Source organism: Macaca fascicularis, chromosome 8, assembly GCF_037993035.2.
Source record: "Macaca fascicularis isolate 582-1 chromosome 8, T2T-MFA8v1.1".
Classification (NCBI taxonomy): Eukaryota; Metazoa; Chordata; class Mammalia; order Primates; family Cercopithecidae; genus Macaca; species Macaca fascicularis.
The window spans coordinates 128,691,068-128,717,313 of record NC_088382.1 but is presented as its reverse complement, the minus strand read 5'-3'; the positions used below and the strand labels follow the sequence as shown (position 1 = coordinate 128,717,313).

The window sequence follows — 26,246 nt, the reverse complement described above, 5'->3', positions numbered from 1 at the left end:
TACAAAAATCTAAAAAAAAAATTGCCAATTAAAAATCTTTGTTTTCTAAGAATAATTTTGGAATTGACATTCATATTTATAGATAGGTTTAAGTCAGCATTTCCCAAATTGAGGTCTCACAGGTCTGTGAGTCTTTCTTCCTTTTAAATTATTCAAGATTTAAAAATAAGTGGTCTAGGGCAGCCCTCTTTTCGCAGTTGATGAGAAATATTTTAAGTGTTCAGAAGGTGCACACAAACACATCACAACCCAGAAGCTATATTTTGGTAAGGCCAATGCCCAGCTTTGTGAGTGAAGATACTTCCTAATCACCTCTGTGTTACCCTCTTCATCTTTAATCCCACTTCTCCCATACCCCACCATTTCCCCAGTGTGTTATTCTTTTGTGTTATGAAACGGGCGGGGGGCGGGGGGCGGGGGGCGGGGGTGGGAATTAAAGAAATAAAGAGATCTTGGGGAAAGATGAATAGATCAATGAATCAGGTAGCTCTTTTTGTTCTTTTTATCTTCCTCCTTAAACTCTACGCCAGCTTTAAAAAAAAATGCTGCTTAGCAGTGGCTTTAGAAGGGAGACACAGGTATGAACACAGCTCTATAACACATCGTTTCTTAATATTCTCAGAGACTGCTTTTCCCTGGGGCTCCCAGTGTCCCACACCAGCCAGCCCTAAGAATGCAACTTGAGAAACTCAGAGTCTTGTTGACAGGTAATCTCAGAGGGGCATTCAGATGGTGAGTTAATTCATGTGTGAAATATATTTCAGGCATTGCTGGGGCAGAGGGCATTATGAAAGCTGCTAATTTCCAGGGCAAGGGCCAGGAGAGAAAGAAGAGCAATTATGACATTAAAATGTCAGTTTCACATCATTTTAGTTACCTTTCGGCCCCATGCGTCCCACTTTGCCATGCTTTCCCTCTTCTCCTGGATCTCCTTTTTCACCATCATCTCCTTTTGAAACAGAAAATGAGACAAAATGAAGCATCTCGAATATTTACATGACCACATTCTCCCAGGGGAAGGTGGAAATGGTTACACTCCTTCCCTCAGCTCAGTGCTTGCCTCACAACCCAGCCATGAGTATGGACATATGTTCACACAGACTTGACACTCAGGTGAAAGGAAGAAACTTCCAGTATATTTTATTTTTTACTTTTCTCCACATCCAACTCTATGTTTGAAGAAACATCCTTGTTGCTGAATTGAAATGTTTGGCCTGACAAATCTTTATTCTTGCTGTAGAATCTAGCAAATTCTTGATGGACAATAAACATAAAACTTATACACACACACACACACACACACACAACACACACACAGAGGTACACATAACTTATTACTCTCTGACTGCATGCTTGGGAACCCCAAAATTGTAGGCATGACCTAGGAAGTTAAGAACAGGAGACTAGGGATGGGGAAGCCACAAAGCAGTTTTCTGTGAGTGGCAACTGTCTTAATCATAGGCAACTGTAGCTCCAGCACCTTGAAGAATTAAAGATTGAATGAATGGTTTAATGAACAGTGCCCAGACTGAGAATCAGGGGTCTTGGATTTTAATGCCATGTTAGTCACTGATGGGTTGAACAAATCTTCAACAGGCCAGTGATTGAGTGTATTGACTTTGGACTAGGACAGATTTGACTGAAGTCTCAGCTCCACCACTCACTACCTGGAGAAATTTGAGTACAGAACTTCCCCGAGTCTCACTTTTCTCTCCAGCAAATGGATCTAATAACACCTACTGGAGTGGGCTTTTAGGTAGGTTAAATGAGACAATAGACATAGAACACCTGGGATATAATCAGTGCTTAGCAATGATGGCTGCTGTTTTTGTTTCCTTTATGCTTCCTTTCCTAAATCTGGGGATAGTATCTGCTCTCCACACCTCACTCAGTTGTTTTAGGATCAACAAGGTGAGCATGTGAATGTGCTTTGAAAACAAAGAGCACAACATACACGATATTATGACCAGATACTCGCATTATCACCACAGCAATCTCAGGGCATGAAAAAGCCCTGTCCATCAGCAGAGGAAAGGAGGAGAAACAAAACCTTCTAAAGACAAAAATGAAGTTCTTGGGATTAGACAATTTGAGTGTGAGAAACTTGTGTTGTTCATTGATTTATCCAAGAAAAAAGCACCACCAGAGATTTTCCCTCTTTTTATTTTTATTTTTTCTGAGTGCAGAATGTTGACATTTTAAATGAAAGCAAACACAATGTATGGAAGAGTTGGATTTCTGGGTTGTGAGACTGATCAGACATTGAAATACTTCACAAAGGAAGCTATAAATGCCTCCTAGGATGGTTTTCAAAAAAGAATGCACAGGTGATATCTGTGGTCAGACCAGAGGGGAGAATTAGGTGAACTAGATGACATTTTTCTTCTTTTTCTTTTCTTTTCCTTTTCTTTCCTTCCCTCCCTCCCTCCCTCCCTCCCTCCCTCCCTCCCTCCCTCCCTCCCTCCCTCCCTCCCTCCCTTCCTTCCTTCCTTCCTTCCTTCCTTCCTTCCTTCCTTCCTTCCTTCCTTCCTTCCTTCCTTCCTTCCTTCCTTCCTTTTTCCCTTCCCACTATCCTTCCTTCACACTATTCCTTCCTTCTTTCTCTCTCTTTCTCTCTTTCTTTCTGACAGTGTCTTTCTTTGTCACCCAGGCTGGAGTGCGTGGTGCGAACACAGCTCATTGTAGCCTCAACCTCCTGGACTCAAGTGATCCTTCTGTAGATGACATTTTTCTAGCTAAAGTTAACAGTGAATGTCTATTGAGCAATTATAAAGTCAGTCAAGCACAAGCTAAGGACTTGACATGTAGTCATCACAGCAATTCTAGGAGATGGAAACTCTCATTGCTCTATTTTATGAATGAAAAAAAATGAGACTATGTGGCTAAGTTGCTTGCCTATTGTCATAGAGCTTTTTATAGTCAAAAGAGGATTCAACAACATGTACGTTTCTATCCCTCTAGAATCCTCATGGTATACAGTTGTATCTTTTGGCCTAGATTTTGTAACTCTTAGCAGATAGTGGATTTTACAGACTTTGGCATTCTGTCAAATTTTTCAGGGAGAAGAGGGGAGTTGCAGAAAGAGTGATAGTTTTTGTCTCCTTTTATACAAGAAAGATAATGGGAGAAAAGAAAAAAACCCAACTTATTCCTTAATGACTTTATTCACAGGAAGTGTTTCCTTGGGATAGGGACAGGGTAGCATAACTGAGACACCACTTTGCCATTCACTGAGGGACTTTGGGAAGTCCTTTAACTTTTCTGAGCTTTTTTTCATGCATTCATAGAATAGACAAAAATTACACTTTTTTTTTCCCAGAGGGTGTTTAGCAAAGGTAAAGCTAGAAAAGTATTTTCCTTCAGGAAGTCCTTTCTAACACTCCCAGACTGGGTTAAATTCTCCCTCAAATTACCTTTGTGGCTTAAAAATAACACTTTATACCAAACGTGTTGGCGTATCTCCACTTATCTCTTACATCTCCCTGTGATCCAAAGCATGGTGGGATCATAAGTGATTTACTCTAGCATCTCCAGAATTTAGCACAGTGCCTGGCTCTGGTGTTTAATAAATGTAGTTGAACTGAGTACACTTTGTGTGAACCATAAGACATTCTACAAATATAATAATACTGTTTATCAAATACTTTGTGCCAAAAATGTTCTCAGCACTTGGCATACAATCTATCATTTGATTCCCACAGCAAGCTTTGAGATGTGTACTATCCTTTGCTCCATTTTACAGAAGAGGAAATAGGGTCACAGAGAGGTTAAGTAACATCCAGGTCACATAGCTCATAAGTGGTAAAGCCAGGATTTAAACCAGGGTCATCTGTCCTAGCCCATGTTCTGAACAAGCTGGATGATTTAGAGCAAATTCCTGCCTTAGCATTTCTGGGTCTTGGATTGCTCTTCTGTACAATGGGACTAGTGATGCACGTCCTGCTCATGAAAAGGCAAGATCAAAAACAAGCACGTATGTGAAGCCCTTTGAGAATCAAAATGCCACACAGATGTGATTATTGGTGCCATTATTCTTTCTCCTTCCTTCTTCCCCTTTTATAAGCTTTCCCATTCATTTTCAAGCAAGTGTCTCACTGGAGGCACCCGGGTGAGTGACTTAGTCATCTCCTGCTCCCTGGTGGCTATTGATGGAGATCTGGGAGGGTGAAATAGGATTATTTATTATTCTTTGACCCATGTGACTGCATCCCAGCCTGGTGGCCAAGCAGGCTGCGGGTAGAGATGAAGTAAACAACTTGAGCCCTAGCCTTCAGCGTGGGTCCTGGGTTTCTTTGATCTTTTACTTGCTTTAATGAGAACAGAAGGGAGATGTAAAAGCAAGCTTTGGCTAGGGCTCTCCACCTGGCTCACAGTTGTTTGTTTTTATATTTATTAGATGAGTAGGACCAATTTGGACTATTTTACTTCATTTAGAAATAGCCACTTGTATTTGAAAATTAAGTGAAAAGCTATAAATTGAAATGAATTAATTTCAATTTTACAAAAATGATTTGCTTTGCTCACACTCCCTCTCCAAGCCACCAGCAGAATTCCAACAGAGTACACATTTGACCACATTTTCTCAGATAGGACTTTCCCCCCGCAATTAGCAAAAAATCTTTTAAAATTGAATTCTAGTTGTAACCCAGGCCAGTACCCTTTACTCAAAGGAAATACTTATTGAAAAGTTGTGAATTGTTTTGGAGATGCTAAAAATAATTAATTAAAGTCCTTTTCCCATTGTCAAAACAATCTTATAGACTGGGGAGTTGTTAGTAACCTTTGTCCTGATCAGCCTTAGAATTGAATGGGATAGGCTGGGCACAGTGGCTCACGCCTGTAATCTCAGCACTTTGGGAGGCTGAGGCGGGTAAATTGCTTGAAGTCAGGAGTTCAAGAACAGCCTGACGAACATGGTGAAACCCCGTCTAAGAATATAAAAATTAGCTGGGCATGGTGGCAGGTTTCTGTAATCCCAGCTACTCGGTAGGCTGAGGCAGGAGATCGCTTGAACCCAGGAGGTGGAGGTTGCAGATTGTGCTACTGCACCCCAGCCTGGGTGACAGAGCGAGACTCCATCTCAAAAAAAAAAAAAAAAAAAAAATTAAAATAAAAGAATTGAATGGAATAGGTGGTATGTTGTGCTGTGCTTTCTTAACAAGGCAATAACTTCTGCCTAAAATATATCCTTCCCACTCCTACTTACATTTTCTTCCCATCTATGCCAATTGCATCCTCATTCTTGGAAATTTCAGTAGTCATCAATTATGCCCCATACCTCTTACATACATGACATGTACCAGTAGAGTCATAAAACAGACCACTCCCTAGTACTTTTACTTCCCCAATCTCAACCTCATCACTTCACTGAAATCTTCTGGCCTCATTGGGACCTGCTATTGTTTGCCTTCTCCCCATTCACCCATTTAACATTCCCTTGGTGCCTTCACCTACCCAACCTGCCTATTCCTGGCTATCCTGAATTCTTTCAAGTCAGCCACTTCTGCACAGCTTTCCCTAAGGTAAAGAAAGTGCAATGCCTTGGTTAAGAGTACTCTGGAACAAGCCATTTCGTTTCTTCAAATCTCAGTTTTCTCATCCATAAATGGAGACAATAGTCCCAACCTCATAGGATTGCTGTGGATTAATGGAGACAGTGGATGAAAAGTGTTCAACACCATGCCTGGCTTAGTTGGTAAACTCATCAGTGTCTGCTTTAATGAGAATAGAAGTAGATGAGTGATTATTTCTTCATATTCACTACCTCAATCTCTATTATATAATCATTACTTACTCTTTTACTTGGCTGTATGTTTTTTTACCCTTTATTGTGAAACTTTTTCACATAATTAAAAATAAAAACCCATTACTGAGATTGACCAATCTGCACATTGTTATTGCTTCATGTATTTATTTTTGCTATATTTTTTTAAAAAGTAAATTATAGACATGAACATATCTCCCTTAAGTACTTCAGTGAGTGATTCTAAAGGGTAAGAACAAACTCCCATATAAACATATTATCGTTATATCAATCTTGCTTTTTAAAGGGCTGTAGGCATTTGAAAAAGTCACCTTGATAGACTTCTGTGATCTTGTTCATCTCAAGCCCACACTGCTGTGGTATATATAATCTCATACAAGGAAGAAATGAGTACTTAGAAGAGAAGTAGACATTCAGAGGAGTAAGTCTAAATCCTTTGAAAACAAATCATGACAAATAATTCCATTTTCTCTTCTGAAAGAACTAATAGATCAAGAAACTGCCTTGGACACAGTTGTTGGAAGACTAAAAATTTCCACTGGTGATTCACAGAAGGGAGTCATTCCTGGAAAGTTAGGATGACATATTGATGAAGCCCCGGAGAGGGTCCTGACCTTGCATATTCAGGAGTCAAATCTTAATCACATTGCTTATCAGCCCTGTGAACTTAGCTATGATATTTAAACTCTCAGTGCTCCCATTTTCTTATCTATAATTGGAAATAACTAGAATGCTTACCTGTTCTAGAGTCTCCCATCCTGGGGGTTGCTCCCTCACTCTGAGACCCATGCTACTTCGATTTACTTTAATAACTTTGTGATGGAAATTTAGGGGAAGCTTTCTTTGTATTTCTTTTAATAAAAACATAAAAAGCAAGCGAGCATGGATTTTGAATGAAGTCTGATTTGTAAACATTATAGGTTTGCAACCATCATTGCTGTGAGGCAGGTTATCTGTGGAAAACGGAGGCCCAGACCCTGGCAACGTTGCTCAAGAACAAATAAACAACAGTGTGCTTCTCGGGAATAGAAAAAAAATAAGTACATGATAGTGGGGCAAGGGTCTTCTAAGAGATTTTTCTGAGATTCTATCTAATATGGTTTGGCTGTGTTCCCACCCAAATCTCATCTTGAATTGTAGCTTCCACAATTCCCATGTGTCATGGGAGGGACCTGGGGAAAGATAATTGAATCATGGGGGCAGGTCTTTTCCATGCTCTTCTTGTGGTAGTGAAAAAGTCTCATGGGATCTGATGGTTTTATAAAGAAGAGCTCCTCTGCACATGCTCTCTTCTTGCCTTCCGCCGTGTAAGACGTCCCTTGCTCTTCCACCATGATAGCGAGGCCTTCCCAGCCATGTGGAACTGTGAGTCAATTAAATGTCTTTCCTTCATAAATTTCCCAGTCTTGAGCATGTCTTTATTAGCAAGGTTAGAACAGGCTAATATGGTATCCTAACATTATCTTATGTTGAATGTACAGGAAATGAGATTTTTCATATAAAACAATTAGCACTTTTCCTGACACATTTAAAGCATTCAAAAATGTTGTTTATTATTGGCTTAAAGTAAGGATATGGTTTAAAAAGAACCAACTGCATCTTAGTCCGTAGAAAATTATGTGTCTTTAAGGGGAAAAGCTGTCTCAGGAAGAGTCTGATAAGAAAGATAGCAACTCCTTACAAAGATGCGACTTGCCAAGGAACTCCACCTTTAGGAACCATGTGTGTATTGGCAGATAGGGCACTCATTCAAGTTCCCTCTGAAAGCTCAGAACAATGGACAAAATAGGAATTTTATAGTCACACGTACTTAGGCTCAACTCCTGAACTTCCTGTCTAACAGCTATTACATTTTAATGTAATAGATAACTGAATTTAATAAATTATTTAATTTTAATAATTTTATTAAGTAATTTGTTAAATTATCTGATACATTATTTAAACTTTCATTAAATCTTACACTAAATAATTAACCTTCCTGCTTTAGTTTCCTATCCGGGAAAATGGGGATGATGACCCTTTTCTCATGGAATTACCTAAAGATTAAGTAAGATTACGGATGATAAAATTCATCAAAGAGCCCCTTGCATGGAATGTACTCTCATTGCTGCATAAATATTGCAACCATAGTGAGCGTTTTTTGCTTTCATTTTCTTGGTATCCACTCCCTGGGCTTCAGGTAACAGCTCCACAGTTTTCTGTAGGAAATCACACTTACTCATTCTCAATCCATATGGTTTAGACCATATCCATAATAATTCATTCAGCAATTCACGTGTGACCCAATAAGAGCCCACAAGTCTCATTTTGAGGATATTATTTAGAACTTTCAAAAATGGAGATTTGCTTTTTCTGCAGGAGTCTCAGAGAGGATAGACTATCATTGAAGAATCTGAATCTATTTTGACACCATTAAGAGAGAACTCACATTACAGTCATTATAGAGGAAAGCAGAATGGTGTGATGAAGACTCTGCCCAGAAGACGTGATTCGAGCAGCTGGACCTAACTCAATTTGAATCCCCTCCTGTTATGTGAGTCTGTGAATTCCCCTGCTTTTCTCTGTGTGTTTGGTTGACCAGTGTAAGTTTGGTTTGTGTTGACCTCTGTCACTTGGCAACACAAACTTCTGTACTAATACAACCACTTGATAATGATTAGGAGAAGTTCCTTCCCAGGAAGAGGTCAAAGCCTCAGGACAAGATGGACAAAAAAGCAGATAATTACTGTGATAAATGCTAACAGTCACTGCTGTGGGAGCACAAAGGAGGAAACACCTAACCCTACCTGCCCACACTTAAAATTCTCCACTATTCTTTGTCAAAAAGAAGTAAATAGGATCCTTTAGACTGAGCTCCACCAGAATAAACTTACATTATAAGGTAAATACAAAGAAAATAAGCTAAAATACAAATTTGTCCTTATATGAGGGCAAGCTGGTACTAAAATGTCTTTGCCAATGAAATTTTATGTGGATTTTTGTCTTCTGTTGCACTCCTTGGACCTCGTCAGTTCAGCTCACGTGTTACCTCCTTTCCCAAGGAGTCTTCTCAGTACAGATTTTCCTAGCTCCATCTCCCTCTTCAATGGTCACAACTAAACTAACTCCCTGGAGGGTAATCCCCTCTCACTTTACAGCGTCCTATTGCATTGTGTCATAGGTGATGAGACAGGTCAGGGATGATAGACTGTATTCCTAGCACTTGGCACAGAATCTGAGAATCTGTAAATAGGTGATTACTCAATAATTGTTTTAAAAATAAAAGGAGTAACATCCTTAAAGACAAGGTAGATAAATGTGAGCTTAATGACAATACAGTCAAATGAGTTTGTAATTGATTGAAATGTCTTTCTCAATAATGGCTGATTAATGGATCGACTCCAGCCTGCTGGGAGGTCTGTGCTGATGGCCAATAATCTCATAAGGCAGCCCAGGAGGCAAATACACACACCACTGCCTCTACTGCTTCTGTCCACTCCATATTCTTGTTTCTTCTTCCAATTTACCTTTGTCTCTCAATATTACAGTCATGGTCTAATTTCCAAGGCTCGGTACCCAAATCAGCTTCCTCACTCTCATCTTGACTCTTAATTTTCTTATGTTCACTCTGTCTTTCTTTTTCCTCCCATCCCTGCTGCTGTTATTTTATGCCTTCCTGTCTTTATGCTGTAACCCTGTTCCTTACAGGTGATTCCTACAGATTTTTATTGATGTATCTCAAGTGCCTAGATTAGTGTCTGTTCAATAAATACTTCTTGAAATATTGGTTTCCTTGAATCTGAACTTTACTTTTCCCAACTATCTTGCAAATTAATCTTTATTAAATCATATTTTCATCATACTACTGCCCAATTCAAAATGTTTCAACAGTTCTTCTGTGTTTATAGGCCACTTCAAACTAATTAGTCTAGTATATGAACCTTCACAGGCTGGCATCAATGGAACTTTCCCACATTATTTTCTGACATTCTGATAAATGGCTAATTTATATACACTCATTACAACCCAGGAGTTTCTCTGCTGCATAACCTTCTATTCCTGCCCAATCTGTTTATGCATTGTTCATCAAAATGTCTTTCAGTTCCCACCTCCATTGAAAAACATTTTTTTTTCATTTGCAATTAATCTGTTTAGAGAAGAATCTAAAGGTCGTAAAAGGAAAGACAGACATATATAGCATATGAGAAATTAGTAATATTGTAATATGCAAAGAACTTTTGAAAATTGCTTTGCAAAAAGGACAATAAATAAAATTTAAAAATCTAAAAATATAAGCAATAAATAATAGATGAAAATGTCCAGACTATTAGAGAAATATATGTATGTATATGTATAAGTCTATGTCATATTTCATCATGGAATGTTATCATTCATTGTTCTTGGCTATTCTATTGCAACCTAGCAAAAGAGACAACTGAGGATTTCAAGTATCCTACAGTCTCTCCTATTTGAATTACAAAGTATCTTCTTTTTGTTTTCAAGCTTATTTGGCTTAAAAAGAATGATCACTTGGAGTCTGCATTTACTTTGCAGTCATCACATGTTTGAGTAAGTGGGTGGGGGTGGGAGGGTGGGAACTAACACTGTACTTAATGAAAAATGCAACATTAAGGTTTGTTAGGCAGGTTTCCTTCTGCCTTCACATATCATTCATTATTAAAATGCATTCTCAGCCAGGCCCATAGAAACAAAAACAAAGAGAAATCCCATCAATTCGGGACTAAGTGGCACGCTTCTGCAATGCAATGCAGTTGTTAAGAGCATAGGATCTGGGATCAAAGCGCTTAGTTCAAGTCCGGGCTCCATCACTGACAGGGTATGGGACTTTAGCAACCCATTTAAATTCTGTAAGCCTCAATTTGCTCATCAGTAAGTCAGAATAATGAAGTGCCTCCCTCACAGGGTTGTTGTGAGGAGTAAATGTGGTCATGCACATGAAGAGCTTAGAAGGGTGTTTAGAAGATAGTGAGAACTCTGGAATATTACATTATTACATTATGCCAGTAGCATCCAAGGGGCCATGAGGAATATCTAGTCACTAGAAATGAGAGAGGTACAAAGAAGAGGACAAGGGGAAGAAAGCCTCTGTGAGAACTTATCCTGTCGTGCAGATTTGCAACATCCTGGTTGGGGTTGGGGGGTGTGTGTGTGTGTCTTCCCAGAGCAGATTTATGCTTTTGGCATCTAAACATTTACAACACTCTGTATATGTAACATACAATATTCTCCCTAAAATTAATTTCAGCACAAAGTGAGTTAGAAACAAATTTAAGGAAAAAGTGTAGTATTGTTATTAAATGTAGTTATTAGGTTGGTGTTAAAGTAATTGCAGTTTTTGCCATTACTTTTGATAACTGTATTATTATGTATACCAACATCTCAATCTATGAACATCTCAAGTATCTGTGAGAATGGTAGTATCCTCTTTGATAATCATCAAACATTGAATGAGACAAAATATAAAAACTGTAAGTCAAGATAATGGGCTATGTGATTAGTTTTTCTAGAAAAACAATGTCTAAGAAATATTTATGGTATCTATTCCCAACTGCTGACTGGAATTTTCCACTGGTGTTCACATGCAACTGAAACACAATTAAGAACTCATAATCTCCCAATTTACTTCTGAAGTATCTCTCTATTGCACCCCATTCTCTCTATTCCAGCAACCCTTATGCAACTCTTATCTTTCATTTATGTCCCACTAAGACCTTCTCATATCCTTCAGTCTATCTTCAACCCTGCTAAGAGATTTCTCTGCCTAAAAAGCAAATCTAATGTTGTTCTACTCAAAGACTTCCATTGGTTCCTCTGGTTTAGACTATCATTTGGTTGACTGGACCAGATACAAACCATCTCACAACTTCTGCAAAATAACTCCGAAAATTATGTGGAAAAGAAAACCCACTGTTCAATGAAAATTAGGTTAGCAGATGACATGGTTTGATGTTTGTCTTCTCCAAATCTCATGTTGAAATACAATCCCCCTCGTTGGAGGTGGGGCCTGGCAGGATGTGTTTGGGTCATGTAGGAGGATCTCTTATGCCTGACTTGGTGCTTTCCTTGTGGTAATGAGTGAGTTCTCGCTCTCAGTTTACACCGGATCTGGTTATTTGAAAGAGTGTGACACGATCCTCCTTTCTTTTGCTCTTCTGCCATGATTGTACTTTTCCTGAGGCCCTCACCAGAAGCAGATAGTGGCATCACACTTTTTGTACAGTCTGCAGTAGCATGAACAAAATAAACCTCTTTTTTATAAACTACCCAATTTAAGGTATTCCTTTATATTATGGCAACATAAAATGGATTAATGCAGCAGACAAGTATAATAAGTTGTTATTTATGTTGAAGCCATTGGAGTTAAAACAAAAAAACAACAAAACTAATTCTGTGTTCTACCTTATTAAAATGCCAATCCTATCCACTTAAAAGGGGGCAGGATAGGCTGGGCACGGTGGCTCACGCCTGTAATCCCCAGCACTTTGGGAGGCCGAGGCGGGCGGATCAGGAGGTCAGGAGATAGAGGCCATCCTGGCTAACACTGTGAAACCCCGTCTCTACTAAAAAATACAAAACAAAATTAGCCAGGCGTGGTGGCGGGCGCCTGTAGTCCCAGCTACTCGAGAGGCTGAGGCAGGAGAATGGCGTGAACCCGGGAGGCGGAGCTTGCAGTGAGCCGAGATCGCGCCACTGCACTCCAACCTGGGCGACAGAGCGAGACTCTGTCTCAGAAAAAAAAGGGGGGGGGGGGCGCAGGATAACACTTAGTTAGCTCCTCCTCCATTGAATATCCTTTGCTTTAAGACTCAGAGTCTTTACTAACTAGAAAACTGAGTCAATAACTTTGTTGCACTGGTGATGTTTTTTGATGCTATAGAATACCATGCTCTAACCTCTCACTTGCCCATTTTTCTACATTCCCAAAATTCAGACAAGAAAAGATATAGAAAAGGCAGTGATATGATGTATTTTAGGAGATTATCTTCCCCTTAATAAAGCCCTGTGGGCAGATGGTGGGACACCTTGGCAGTTGAGAATGCTGGACATTTTAGTTTTGGATATCAGAAAGAGGGAGCAGAAAAAAATTTCACATTGGTGTGGATAGGCCACATTAGAATAATACCAACATGATATTGTCTCCCAAATCATGGAGAGGCAAAATATATATATATATATATAGTATTATATATATCATTCCCTACTCGGGCTAATCAAAATTTCAAGCTCATTTTAATTTGAAAAGTAAAATGTCATCTTAAGTGTGCTCCAATTGAGGAAAGCAGGTCATATCCCTTGCCTTTGTACATTCTATGTGAGCTTTATTCTTGGTCTGTGTCTGTGGTCTAGCACTGGCTTTGCCCCAAAATCATTGGTGACATTGTCCAGCTTTGCCCTTCAAGTGAAGCATGGTGCTAGGGTTACAATGATAAATTGGTTCCAGAGACTTTCCCTTGTGGTGTATCAAAGTTCCCCGACCCACGCACATTTCTTTGGGGGCTTTCACTTTTGTCTAGAGTATATTGTCACACTTGCTGCTACACTGCATCCCTCAACTTCCCATTGGACATATGGGCCTCCTTCTTTTGGTTGTCCTGTCATTTGGTCACCCAGTATGTGGTCTGATGAGAGAAAGATGACTTTTTCACAGCTTTTGGCTCTGACTGGAGAAATCTTTTTCTAAATCCTGGTTCATCTCAGGCCAGGCAGAACAACACTATCAAAACTATTTTTGACTGCACTTGATGCTATAATGTCTTGCACATACACTTATCCCTGAGCAGCATCAAATAAATGACCTTCAAAGTCTATAAGCTCTGAATGCAGGTAACAATAAGTTATCTGTTTAAAGAATTTTGTGTCCTCAGCACATCTAGCCTGTCTTCTTAAGATATGGGTGATTATTCCTGAGATGACATTATCTCATTTAACAGATCTCAGCTTCTCTCACCAGCTGGGTTGATTAGGGCTCCTCTCTTCGTAGTTAGGGAGGTAGAATGGGTACAGGGTTTCTCCTCAGAAAACTTTCTCACAGCTGTGTGGTGAAATCACATGCAAGAGCAGTACGCTTTAGTTTCCTTCTCCTTAAAATAAAGGTGATGATCCTTATAGGTGTCAGTTGAGCTAAAATAGAATAATAGATGAAGCTTTGCAAATTGAAGAATGACTTCTGTTCATATAATTTGTTTAACAGATACAAGCATCTTCCCGTAACCACAAGAGACCTAAACTGATGCTTCCAGAGCTGTCGAATCAAGAACAATCACAGTAAATAATGTGAAAAGAAACCCCACATTATTTAGATGCTGCTTTACTTGAATCTCTGAGTGTCCGATTTTTACTGTGTGTATGTACAATTCTTTTCTAAAAGAGCAGAGAAAGCTATAAAATATAATTTAAAGAATTGTATAAAATTACAGGATATTGCAAGTCCAATATGTAATGCAAAAATAACAGACAAATTGGTTATGGGTTGAAATATCATGAAGAAACTAACAGAGTTACCAAGTTTCTACAAGTAGAATTTTATAAATATAAACAAGAGGAGTAAGAGAGAAAGAGAGAATTTGTGCCTGGCCTACACGTCATCAATGACCCAAGGCCAGTAGAATAGCCTGCCTATATGACATAGACAGTAGCTAAAGGAAATATTTCTTAAAGGAAGAAGGAAGAACAATAAACAGGAAACACAATCTCATTCTCCCTTGGGTTTTGCTCTCCCATGGTTTGCTCTTATTTTATAGAGTCCCTGAGACTACAGGTGCTAAGAGTTTTATGTGGCTTAACTCATTTTTTTCCTCACCACAACCCTATGAAGAAATCACACTATTATCATCCTTATGTTACTGATGAGAAATCTGAGGTACAGTTTTCTGTTTTCACTCATGTAATCCCCATGACAAACTTGAGGGTATTTACTAGTTATTTCCATTTTACTAATAAGGAACGCCAGGATCAGTTGGAGAACTGGAGAAAGGAAGCAATATCAGCGAAGAGAAGAGGTGGTCTCAAGTTTGTGAGTTCTTGATAAATAAAAGTTGACTTTGGAGTAAGACTGAAAATAGGCAGAAAATTGCGATAAGTAGGAGAAAGGAGCTGTCTTTCCCTGGTACATTTCTATTTGGGGAGCTGACTTCACAATCTATGAGCTTTTCTTTAGGAATGGGGGAAGAGAGCCTATAGTAACAAACAGGAGTGGAGACTAGTGAAAGATATGATAGGTAAGCTATATACTAAACATGTTTCAATTTCAAAATAAGCATTTGAGGTGGGCAATATGATCTCCATTGTATTTCTAATTTTTTTTAATTTTTAATTTTTGTGGGTGTGTGGTAGGTGTATACATTTATGGGGTCCATGAGATATTTTGGTACAAGCATGCAGTGTATAACAATCACATCATGGGAAACTGGATATACTGAACATTTCTCCTTTGTGTTACAATGTAATTATACTCTTTTAGTTATTACAAATGTACAATTAAATTATTACTGGCTATAGTTCAGCTGTTGTCCTATCAAATATTAGGTCTTTTTCTTTTTTTCTATTATTTTTGTACCCCTTAATTGTCCCTATGTCCCCCAACTCCCCTTCCTAGCCTCTGTTAATCATCTTTCTATTCTCTATCTCCATGAGTTCAATGTTTTGGCCATTTTATAGATGAAGACATTTAAGCTTAAGATCGTATAGCTAGGTAAGTGGCAGAGCTCACATTCAAAACTATACATATATATATATGTCCATGATATATACATATAAAAGCCCATGATCTTCACATACATGAAAATGCCTATCACTATGATCTCTACTAGTGATTAATACATATCCAAATTATTATGTAAGAGTGTTGAAGAGAGACACGACTTATTAAGTTCATATTAAAATGAAACAAATTATTTTATTTTTTTTGAAACGGAGTCTCGCTCTGTCGCACAGGCTGGAGTGCAGTGGCGCCATCTCTGCTCACTGCAAGCTCCGCCTCCCGGGTTCACGCCATTCTCCTGCCTCAGCCTCCTAGTAGCTGGGACTACAGGCGCCCGCCACCACGCCCAGCTAATTTTTTGTATTTTTAGTAGAGACAGGGTTTCACCATGTTAGCCAGGATGGTCTCGATCTCCTGACCTCGTGATCCACCTGCCTTGGCCTCCCAAATTGCTGGGATTACAGGCGTGAGCCACCGTGCCCAGCCGAAACAAATTGTTTTTTATCATTACCATTTAGTACTACTTCCTGACTCATCTTTACCCACACTTTTATTGACTGGAATTTTATTCTTCCCTTCCTGACCTAAACTTGAAATGCCTTCTTAGTATCTACCTAAAGAAAAAAAGATGAAAAATTGTTCTAAGTATCGATACACTGAAATACAGAAGTTAAAAAAAAAACACTGAAAATATTGTTCTGTCCTTATGCAGAAAATACATATTAAAACACATAATGAAAGAATCTAGTGAATTAATACAATTAATACAAAGTTTTGGGAAAACACCTAGTTGTTTACCCTTTCTGATAGTTACCGAAAAAGAATCAGCAACTCAACTTGCATCAGGGTGACTGAGCTAGAATAGTTCTGTGTCATGTTTATACATTGATCTCATGGAACTCCTTTTCTAATGTTAATTTATAAAACCAACTAATCATTTTATGTTTAATGAGAATGATATAAGGTGAGGAAAATGATGTAACATGGTGGAATGGAACAATGCCTGCTCCAAAAATCTGGAATCTGAGTTCTAGTTCTAGCCCTGCTACCTATTAGCCGCTGTGTGACCTAGAACAAGTTATTTTACCTCTCCGGGCCTCAGTTTTCACAAAAGTAAAAATAACTGGAGTTAAACAAAATTATCTCTGAGGGTGACCTCACAGGTAGTAAGACTTCCAGTTTGAGTATGAAAAAGATTGGACTTTCTTGGGCGTTTCTCTCTATCCATTTGGGTAAGTCACAGAATGTCTTATTTGTGTTGGAGGCTAAGAAGTATCTTGGTAAATTATTCAAGTTGTGTCAATTGCTGGGATCCAGAGCCATGTCCAGTAAAATAGTGGATGGCCAAATAGAAATCTAGTTTTCAGTAGCTAAGAGGTCTTCTGAGAAAGGAATTATCCCTGAGGATAGGGGTGACGACTGTCAGGCTTTACTCATGGCATAGCCTCTCTCATCAGAGAAGAGCAGCAACTGTGCAGAGCTTGTATTGTCTGACACTCAGGTGTGTGCTCTGGAGTTCCATGGGGACCAAGGGGGGTTTAAGTAAAGAGACTGAAGTAGCCATTTCCTCTGGCCCCATAAAACACTGAGGTGCCGTCAACACTGTGTAGGGGCCTCTCTGGCTTGCTAGTGGGTTTAGCAGGTTGATTGGAACATAGGGCCCAACTAGAACTTAACTGGGTTTTAATTTGCCTCTTCTGGCTCTGTGGACCTACGTTAGGGACTTAATAATTCTTACCTCAATTTCTTCATCTGTCCAATGGGAGTGATAAAGCCTTTTTTTCTCAAAAGTCCATTGAGATAATAAAGTATTTTTTCTCAGAGTTCACTGAGATAATAAAATCTTTTTGCTCAAAGTCCATTGAAGTAATTAAATTTAAACATGGTTGTAAAGCACTCGCACAGTGCTGGGTGAATGGCAGCTACTCAATGTGTGCTAGCAATCTTGCTCCTGCCACCCCATTGGATGTGGTGATTAGAGTCATGCTGAAAGGGAAAGAGCTTTGCTCTGCCTTGTGGTTTCATCACAGGCCACACTTGTGGAGGAGTCATGACGGTTACCCGTGAGAATCACAGTGTCCTCAGAAGTGTCGGAAAGGCTGCCTTAGTGAAGGAGGCAGCAGTATGTTACTGGCTAGGCAGAGACAGGGGCACCTGGGAAGCAGAGGCACTATTGTAATTACAAGAAAGGCAGTGGCCCCTGGCAGGGAGGTTCTTAAGTTGTTGGGGAAGTGGCACAATGGCCATGGTCCCCAGGAGCAGTCCTTTTATGGGAGCATGTGCAACAGTTTTTAGGAACTTCAGGACATACTTAGAGGATATTATGAAAGAGTTGTGTTAATAGATCAAGACCTCAAATTAAAATGTTGGGGGTCTTTCACGGAAAATGTGGGTAGATTCATTTAATCACAAATACGTATTGAGCACCCACCCTGTGTTGGGAGCTCTTCCAGGTTTAGAAAACCACGCTCAGCAAGAAGGACTGGCATCCTTGTCCATTTGGGAAGCCTGCACGCCAGGACTGACTATACATACATCAATACACAAGAGATTTTCACTTAGTACTAAGCCTGTGAAAATAAAATACCTTGGAACTATGACAAAGAGTACAGGGGTAGGTAGGCAGGGCCTTGCTGCACGGATAACACTTGAGCTAAGACCTCCATGAGGAGAAGGAATTATCCTTGGGAAGATCTGGATAAGGGTGGACCAGGCAGAAGAGCCATCAAGAGCCAAGGTCCCGAGTCAGGAAGGAGAGCGAAGACCAGCATGCCCATTGAAAAGCAGAAGTGAAAACAGCAGTTTGAAATGATGGGGGAGAAGCTGAGAGAAGTCAGTTGGAAAAAAGACCTTGTAGGTCACACACACAAAAAATGTCATTGAAAAGGCCCTACTAAAAAGCTAGCAAACACCAAAATAAGTAATAGGGTAAAATAACATTATTTCCAAACAAATTAATGAAGTAATGAAGTTGATTATCAAAGAGAAGATATACCATCGTTTTCAGCATATTTTAGTACCCAAGACAGTGCCGGGCTGTGAGGTTTCATGATGCCATGTTCTTTGACTTTGCCCTGTACATTTTTTTAATCACCAAAATGTGACTGGTGGACTGTATTTTCAAACCTGATATATAACTAGTACAAACTAGTGGATATAATGAAATGACACTGGTCTTGGAGCCAGAAGGCCCAGGGTCAAGTTCAAGATGCAAGATTCCACCTGCTGAAAGACCTTGGGCACTCCCCTTGGCCCCACTGGTATCGTTTCCTTAGGTCTAAGTTTAAAGAAATTGCTACCACATAGGGAAATTATGGGAATTAAACAAGACAATGATTTTAAAGGTCCTTGAAAACTGTAAAGCATCATCCACATTAATTGGTTAAAATCATTTTTTAACACTTTTTGTTTAAAACTTGTCTCTCTTTTGCTTTGTGTTCATTTATTTTTCTTTTTAATTTTTTATGGATACTTAATAGTTGTACATATTTTGTCATTGTTATTTTCAAGGGAAACCACTAGAGGTCAGAATTTCACATAAATTGTTTAAAGAAACCACCAAGATGGGGGAGGAGGGAGAAAAAGAGAAAGGGAGAGAGGGAGGGAGGGAGGAGGGAAGGGGGCGGTGGGGGGAGGAGGAGGGGGAGAGAGAGAGAGAGAGAGAGAGAGAGAGAGAATGAATTTCATTTTCCTATTAGGTAACATAAACAACAAGTTTAAGGCATAGAAAGAAAAATAATGATGGCTTGCAACGGAGATGTTTTGATAACTTATTCTCAAAATTGTTATTTGACAGACTTAGATAGGGAGAGAAGGGAAAGATAGAATACAATTTGTTAAAATTTCTATTGATGAGGTCTACACAGCTTAAAGTTCACATTGGTTATGATAATTCTGAAAACAGGTCTGTGAGGAAGGCTCACTTTGCAAATGAAGACACTGAAGTGTAACAGATGTAACAACATGCTGAAGATAGACAGATTGACTCCAGTGTCTTTCTTTCCACTAAGCCATGTCTGGGAAATAAGACTTTAAAAATAATATCTGTATATTGGTCAATATATACTATGATTGGTTAGCATTTCTGGGTTTTCACAAATGGCATTCTGTAATTCTAAATAAATTATTTAGTTTTCACTCTCCCAAATGAATTTAGGGAAAATTCCTTTCACAATCTGTTTCCCAGAGTATCTAGAAATTTCTGAGCACCGTGCTGCAGTGCTAGAAAATACAGTAATGAGATGATTAGCCATGGAGAAAAGTATTAAGACTAGCTTGATCTTAGGGGAAAAATATTGAAAAAACAGTAATAACCCAGTCCTTTAAAACATTTGCTCAGCCATCATACTATTCTTTTTTAATTTTGTAGAGGTAAATATACATATCTGCCTTATTTTGGAGTAGGGAGGGGTTGTGTATTCATGAAGGAACAAGGTAGAGTAGATGGCAGTGTGTGTGTGTGTATGAGAGATACATATATATACATATATATATATGTGTATATATGTGTGTGTGTGTGTATATGTATATATATATTGAGATGGGGGTCTCACTCTGTTGTTCAGGCTGGAGTGAAGTGGCATGATCAGGGCCCATGCAGGCTCAACTGTCTGGACTCAAGTAATCCTCCTGCCTCAGACTCCCAAGTAACTGGGACTACAGGTGTGCACCACCACACCTGGCTAATTAAAAAAAATTATTTTAATTTTTGTAGAGATGGGGTCTCCTTATGTCACCCAGGCTGGTCTCAAACTGTTAGGCTCAAGCGAGCCACCTGCCTTGACCTCCCAAAGTGTTGGGATTACAGGCAACACACCTGGCCCACTGTTCCTATCTTAAGAGAAGGTATCATGTCTTTGTTTATGGTGTACTCATATCATCTTGCACAATTCCTAGAGCAGAGGAAAGGCAGCGATGAATATGAATATACTCATGTTGCTTTAGGTGCATTTAGGTGTGTAGGAAATTTTCAAAGAAAAAGCATAAATTAACTGGTGCCAACCTCAAGAGTCTGTAATAGAATACAAAGCTTGGTATGTAGATGCAAGAGCTAAGACAGGTTCCTTATCTTAGTTTCCAGCCCCTAGCAGCTAACATGATGCCTGGAACTTAGTAGGTATTCAGTACATTCGAGGATCATGAATTTCTTTATTAAGAATAAAATTTATTAACTTTTATTAAGAATTTATTTTATTAAGAATAAAATTTTATTAAAAATAAAATTTAGAGTCCATTTGATGCAGTTTCCAAGCTCTAGATGAAGAAGAGGAAATCAAACCCAAGAACATAACAAACAAACTTGGTTCTAGAACCCAGGGTTCTAGAGCACCGCTTCCCAAATCCTTTTCCCCAGGAGCACTCACTTCATTTTGTCACAGTCTGGCTTGTAATTATCTCATAATGTCTGCACGTGCTCAGGAGGAAAGTTAGTGAGATTTCCACTGTCTGAAATCTTAACAGGGTTTCTAATGGGAAAATGGGGAGGGAGAAATTTTCTACTAAGTAAAAAATAGTGCTATTCTCAAATGGATTCTCCCATTTGCAGGGACAAGGAAAACTTTAATTTTCGATGCCTCCCATGACACCCCAGGAATAATCTAAAGTTTCCTATACTCTAAGGAAAGTTCAGGACAGGTTTTAAGTAAATACTTTATTTCTAATCAAAACTTTCTTTCTGAACATTTGCCCTCACATTATTCATTTATTCACCCAAGAAATTATTTGGAAGCTCTAAGGTCTCATTGTTCCTTACAGCATTTATTTTATCGTATCAAAGGTTAAAACTTGGATTGCAATCTTAGAGGAAAATTAATTCAGTGATTAAGAAAAATGCACTTTAAGCAATACACATTTAAATAACTGACAAGCATGGGGCAACATATTTCTGATTTTTAAAAAAAAAAAAAAACACTTTTTCTACTTAAAATTTTAGGCAGCTGCAATTCTTCCACCCTATAGCCTGGAGAAACAGCATGAATTACTAATAAGGGAGCACCAATCTGCAGTGCAGTGACCACTATTCAGAACAAAAGGGTAAAAGCTAAAACCAGAAAAATAGATTTTTTTATCTACTAGTTGCTTAAAGCATATTTGGACCTTGGCTCTACTGGAGAACATTTTGCAATATTCTACCATTCTTGAGCAGAAGGCACTTGGCCCCAAAGACTACACTTCCAAAGAAAGAAATGGTCATTTATCTACTACCTACGATGCTTGACAGAATGTTTCCATCCTCTACGTTGGAACTCAGGATCCCATTAACTCATGAAATATATATTTAAGATTTAAGTTTTATTTTACTGACCCTTTGCTTAAACAGCTTCACCAGCATCAGTATTAGAAAGGAGGAGAATACAAACAGCTCAAAAATAGAGATCCTTTTAAGGAAGGAAAGGACTTCTGAAGACTCATGCTTGGATTGTGCATCTATCCCGGAGCAGAATGGAACAGGGACTTTCCCCCTGCCCCGGGTAAGTTCCCTCAGATCTCTGTCCTGGGTTTCCCCTTCCCAACATCCTCTTACCTAACATCAAGGGAGAGCTTTAAATAAGTAACAGACCAGATTTGGAAAATCCTGATTTTCCAAAATAGAAGGGAAGTGGGAGGAAACTAGAGAGGAGAGAAGAGAAAGTCATTGAAATCTAGGAAGGGGTTCAGAGATGAGGGAAGAGATCATATTTATTATACATGAAAATCGTGGTTTTCTTTCCTCACCTTTGGGTCCTGGTGAAATTGTGTGTGTGGCACAGACTTCAGCAGTAGGACGGCTATCGATATCCAGACCCAGACTCTGAATTTGCAAAAGAAATAGTACCAGGAGGATAAATTGGTTTCTTCGAAGCAAGGATGCAAGGCCATTCATTGCTGTGGTTCCTCAGAAAAGGGTCTCCCAGAAATGCCAAATAAACAGCTTTATTTTAAATAAAACCTCCTGCTTTGGGGAAGAACGGGAAGTATTTGGAACACACATTCCAAAAAGGGCTACAGAGGCAGGAAGGAAGCATATCCTAGATTGTTTATTTTCTCAGTGTTCCAGATGGACCATACATTGTCCAGACTGTTTATTTTCAAGTGACAACAGTTTATTGAAAATTATCTCTGGACTCCAGTGTGCATGTCAGTAGAAACATCCCTAAGAGCAAAGAAGATAGAGATGCCTTCTGCTGAGTACTTGAGCTGACAATTTAATAGGCTATATTGCACTTAAACACTGAGTTTCAGAGAGGTTGTGAACCAGAGAGGTCTTCAGTTAGCAACATGTTGTGCAAACACCATGCACGGCTTTGAGCTTTTCATAAAGTGATATTTATTACCTGCTTGTGCCTGTTGAACGCTAATGCTTCCAATGCCCTCCATGGCCTTCTTTCTCTTGCTACCAAGATTATTCTCTTGTGATTAAGTTCAAAAGGAAAGAACAACCAGCTTTTCTGTGAAGCAACTTGGTGATAAGTATTAGGAATGTTAAAATGTTTATAACCTTTGGCCTGGTTTATAGCTTTTAGCCTTTCTGTGCACTATCTCAAAGAAATACTCTGAAATGTGGGCAAAGCTTCATTTGAAGGGACGTGGCAGAAAGGGGAAAGGCCTTCAATTGTCTAACAACATGTTAACAGAGGGCAAATTATGGTAAATAAAAATGTATGAGAGGGTATGACATGACGATTTGATTAAAGTGGTGTTTTCAGCAAGTTTTTTATAAAATAAGGGGTAAAAACTTGTGGTATGTTTCACAGAAAGCTCAATAGATTTAGATGTAGAGTATGTAGATGAGATATAGATAGAGATACAGAGATCGGGATCTCTATCTATTCCACAAACCTATAACCTGTACAAATAGTATAGGCATAGCAAGATATTGGAAGATTGGAACCAGAATCACATATATTGGAGAGGCCCCTTACCTTCTCCATTCTTGAACAGGCATCTCAACTAAGAGTTAGGTGAAAGGGATTTTGAACCTGCTTTCCTTGAAATTGGAAAAGAAGGACCTTACAGATCCTGATACAGACTGACTGCTGCAAAACTATCCCTAAGAAATGTCATCATAAGTAACCATCAATCTAAGAAATACAGGTGCATTAGTTTCCTAGGGCTGCCATAACAAAGCACCACAAACTGAGTGACTTACACCAGTGGCCAGTTGGCTAAAACCAGTGCCAACCCTTTTGACACCAGGGACCAGTTTGGTGGAAGACCATTTTTCTATGGGGAAGATGGGGAAATAGTTGCAGGATGATTCAGGTACATTTTTTTTTTTTTTTTTTTTTTTTTTTTGAGATGGAGTCCCGCTGTCGCCCAGGCTGGAGTACAGTTGCATGAGCTTGGCTCACTATAACCTCTGCCTCCAGGGTTCAAGCGATTCTCATGCCTCAGCCTCCCAAGTAGCTGAGATTACAGGTAGGCACCACTGCACCTGGCTAATTTTTTGTATTTTTAGCACAGTTGGGGGTTTACCATGTTGGCCAGGCTGGTCTCCAACTCTTGACCTCAAGTGATCCGCCCACCTTGGCCTCCATAAGTGCTGGGATTACAGGTGTGAGCCACTGTGCCTGGCCTCAAGCACATTACATTTATTGTACACTTTATTTTTATTATTTACATTGTATTATATAATGAAATAATTATACAACTCACTATAACGTAGAATCAGTGGGAGCCGTGAACTTGTTTTACTGCAACTAGATGCTCCCATCTGGGGATGATAGGAGACACTTATAGGAGACATCAGGCATTAGATTCTCCTAAATATCAGGCAACCTAAATCCCCACTTGCACAATTCACAATAGGGTTTGCGCTCCTATGAGAACCTAATGCCACTGCTGATCTGAGAGGAGGTGGAACTCAGGCAGTAATGTGACTGATGAGGGACAGCTGTAAATAGAGATGAAACTTGGCAGGCTCACCCGCCACCCACCTCCTGCTGTACAGCCCTGTTCCTAACAGGCCCCAAACCGATACCAGTCTGTGGCCTGGGGATTGGGGACCCCTGACTTAAAGAGCAGAAATTTGCTCTGAGGTAATGGGGATCAGAACTTCAACACACGAATTTTGAGGTGGGAGGGAGACAACTGAATACATCACAACAGGTTTATAGTGTAACTGACTGACTTTTTTATAAGCAGTACAGGGAAGGAAACTGGCACTGATTGAATAGTCATTATATGCAGGCTGAGAGCTAGTCTCAACTTGAGTTTATTTTGTCTCAAAATAGTCTTGTGGATTATATAGTAGTCCTTTCATTTTGCAAACAAAGCAGCTGAGGCTCAAAAAAATTAAGCAGTTTGAATGAGGTCATCCATTGAAAATGTGACCAAAAAAAAAAAAAACTCAAATACAAATTTATTTCCCAAAATCCTGCTTTTAAAATACTATTTGGTTTCCATAAAGATGAACATTCTCAAGCATTGAGGATGCATTAATTTTCCACAAACACTTAAAACGTCTAAAGTGGAGGCATTTGTCAGGTTAACAGCGATAGAAAAATCATGAGAATAGAATGATGTTAGGAACCTAAAATTTTACATCTGTCACAGCCAGATATGTGATATAGAGCAAATCACGTAATGTCAATTGCCACGAGGCATATAAAGTGAGTTTGGACTTCATATTTAACATTCTTTCTAAATTCTATGATTCTAAGAAAATTGGTACTCTTTAAATTGTTTAGACTACCCTAAGTCTATTTCACTATTTGTTTATTTTCAAACATTTCCTGGCATACAATGAGAACAGAATCATTGCATTTATATATAGAAATTAACTGGTCACCATTTCAAACAAATAATAGTCCTTAAAAATTTTTCTTGGCATATTCTGTCCCCCTCCCTTTTTTTTTCTTTTTTTTTTTACTCAATAAAGCATAAAAATATATTCCTATATAATGTAGAAAATACTACATCAAAATTTAAATTGCTACAGAGAATTCACATATTTTATATAAAACATTACTTAATTTTAAAATGGGAAAGATGATTGAATACACAAAAGAAAGTGGTTGAATGATGTTAAGTATATCGTCTCTAGTGTGCAAAAAAATAGTGCTTCTCAGAAAGATTTCTACTGACATTTAAAAGGGTTCAGTCTTGTTTATTCAGAAAATGAAGTCGCTGAGAACAACAAGCCAACACTGTTTTTGCCTTAAAACGTCGTTTTAAAATAGACAACAAGCCAGTCAAGTTTACAGATGGCATAAAAGTGGAAGAGGTTAATGGTAAATCTAAAAAGAAAAGAATTAGTGGCTAGTTTATAAAACTGTCTTCATAGTTCTACTTTTTCTGACTGCTTTCATCTTTCAATTCCCAAGATATTGGAATTCCAGGCTTAGCTTTGTGTTTGTCCAAATATGACCTGTCATTAAAGTAAATAACAAGTGATATTTGCCCTGCTATTTCTCTACTCTTTGCGTGTGTGTGTGTGTGTGTGTGTGTGTGTGTGTGTGTGAATTGAATTGTGGCCTTAAAAATATATATATATCCACATCTAACCCAGGAACCTGTGAATGTGACCTTATGTGACAAAAGGGTCTTTGCAAACATAATTAAGCTAAGAGTCTCAAGATGAGATCATCCTAGATTATCTGGGTGGATCCTAAATCCAGTGACTAGGGTCCTTAGAAGAGACACCCAAAGGAGGGAGACAGAGACGAAAGGAGAAGGCCATGTGCAGACCAAGGCAGAAATGAGAGTTACACAACAACAAACTAAAGAATGGGCTTGCAGCCACCATAAACTGTCAGAGGCAAGGAGTGCTTCTCCCCTCCAGCCTGCAGAGTAGAGTTCTCT

The 26,246-nt window shown here is 38.9% G+C and overlaps 1 protein-coding gene across 2 annotated transcripts in view; it reads right to left on the bottom strand.

The window, feature by feature from the left end:
* Positions 1-22,355, bottom strand: part of COLEC10 (collectin subfamily member 10) — a 40,128-nt gene extending 17,773 nt beyond the window's left edge. For both annotated transcript variants that reach the window (XR_001493121.4, XM_015455134.4), the window contains exons 1-2: positions 22,179-22,355; positions 878-949 (exon numbers count right to left, since the gene is read on the bottom strand). Coding sequence is in view for 1 of the 2 variants with exons in the window: in XM_015455134.4 (XP_015310620.2) it covers positions 878-949; positions 22,179-22,326 (220 nt within the window). In the remaining variant the exon portion in view is untranslated. The remainder of the gene's footprint in view (positions 1-877; positions 950-22,178) is intronic.
* Between the last annotated feature and the right edge of the window lie 3,891 nt (positions 22,356-26,246).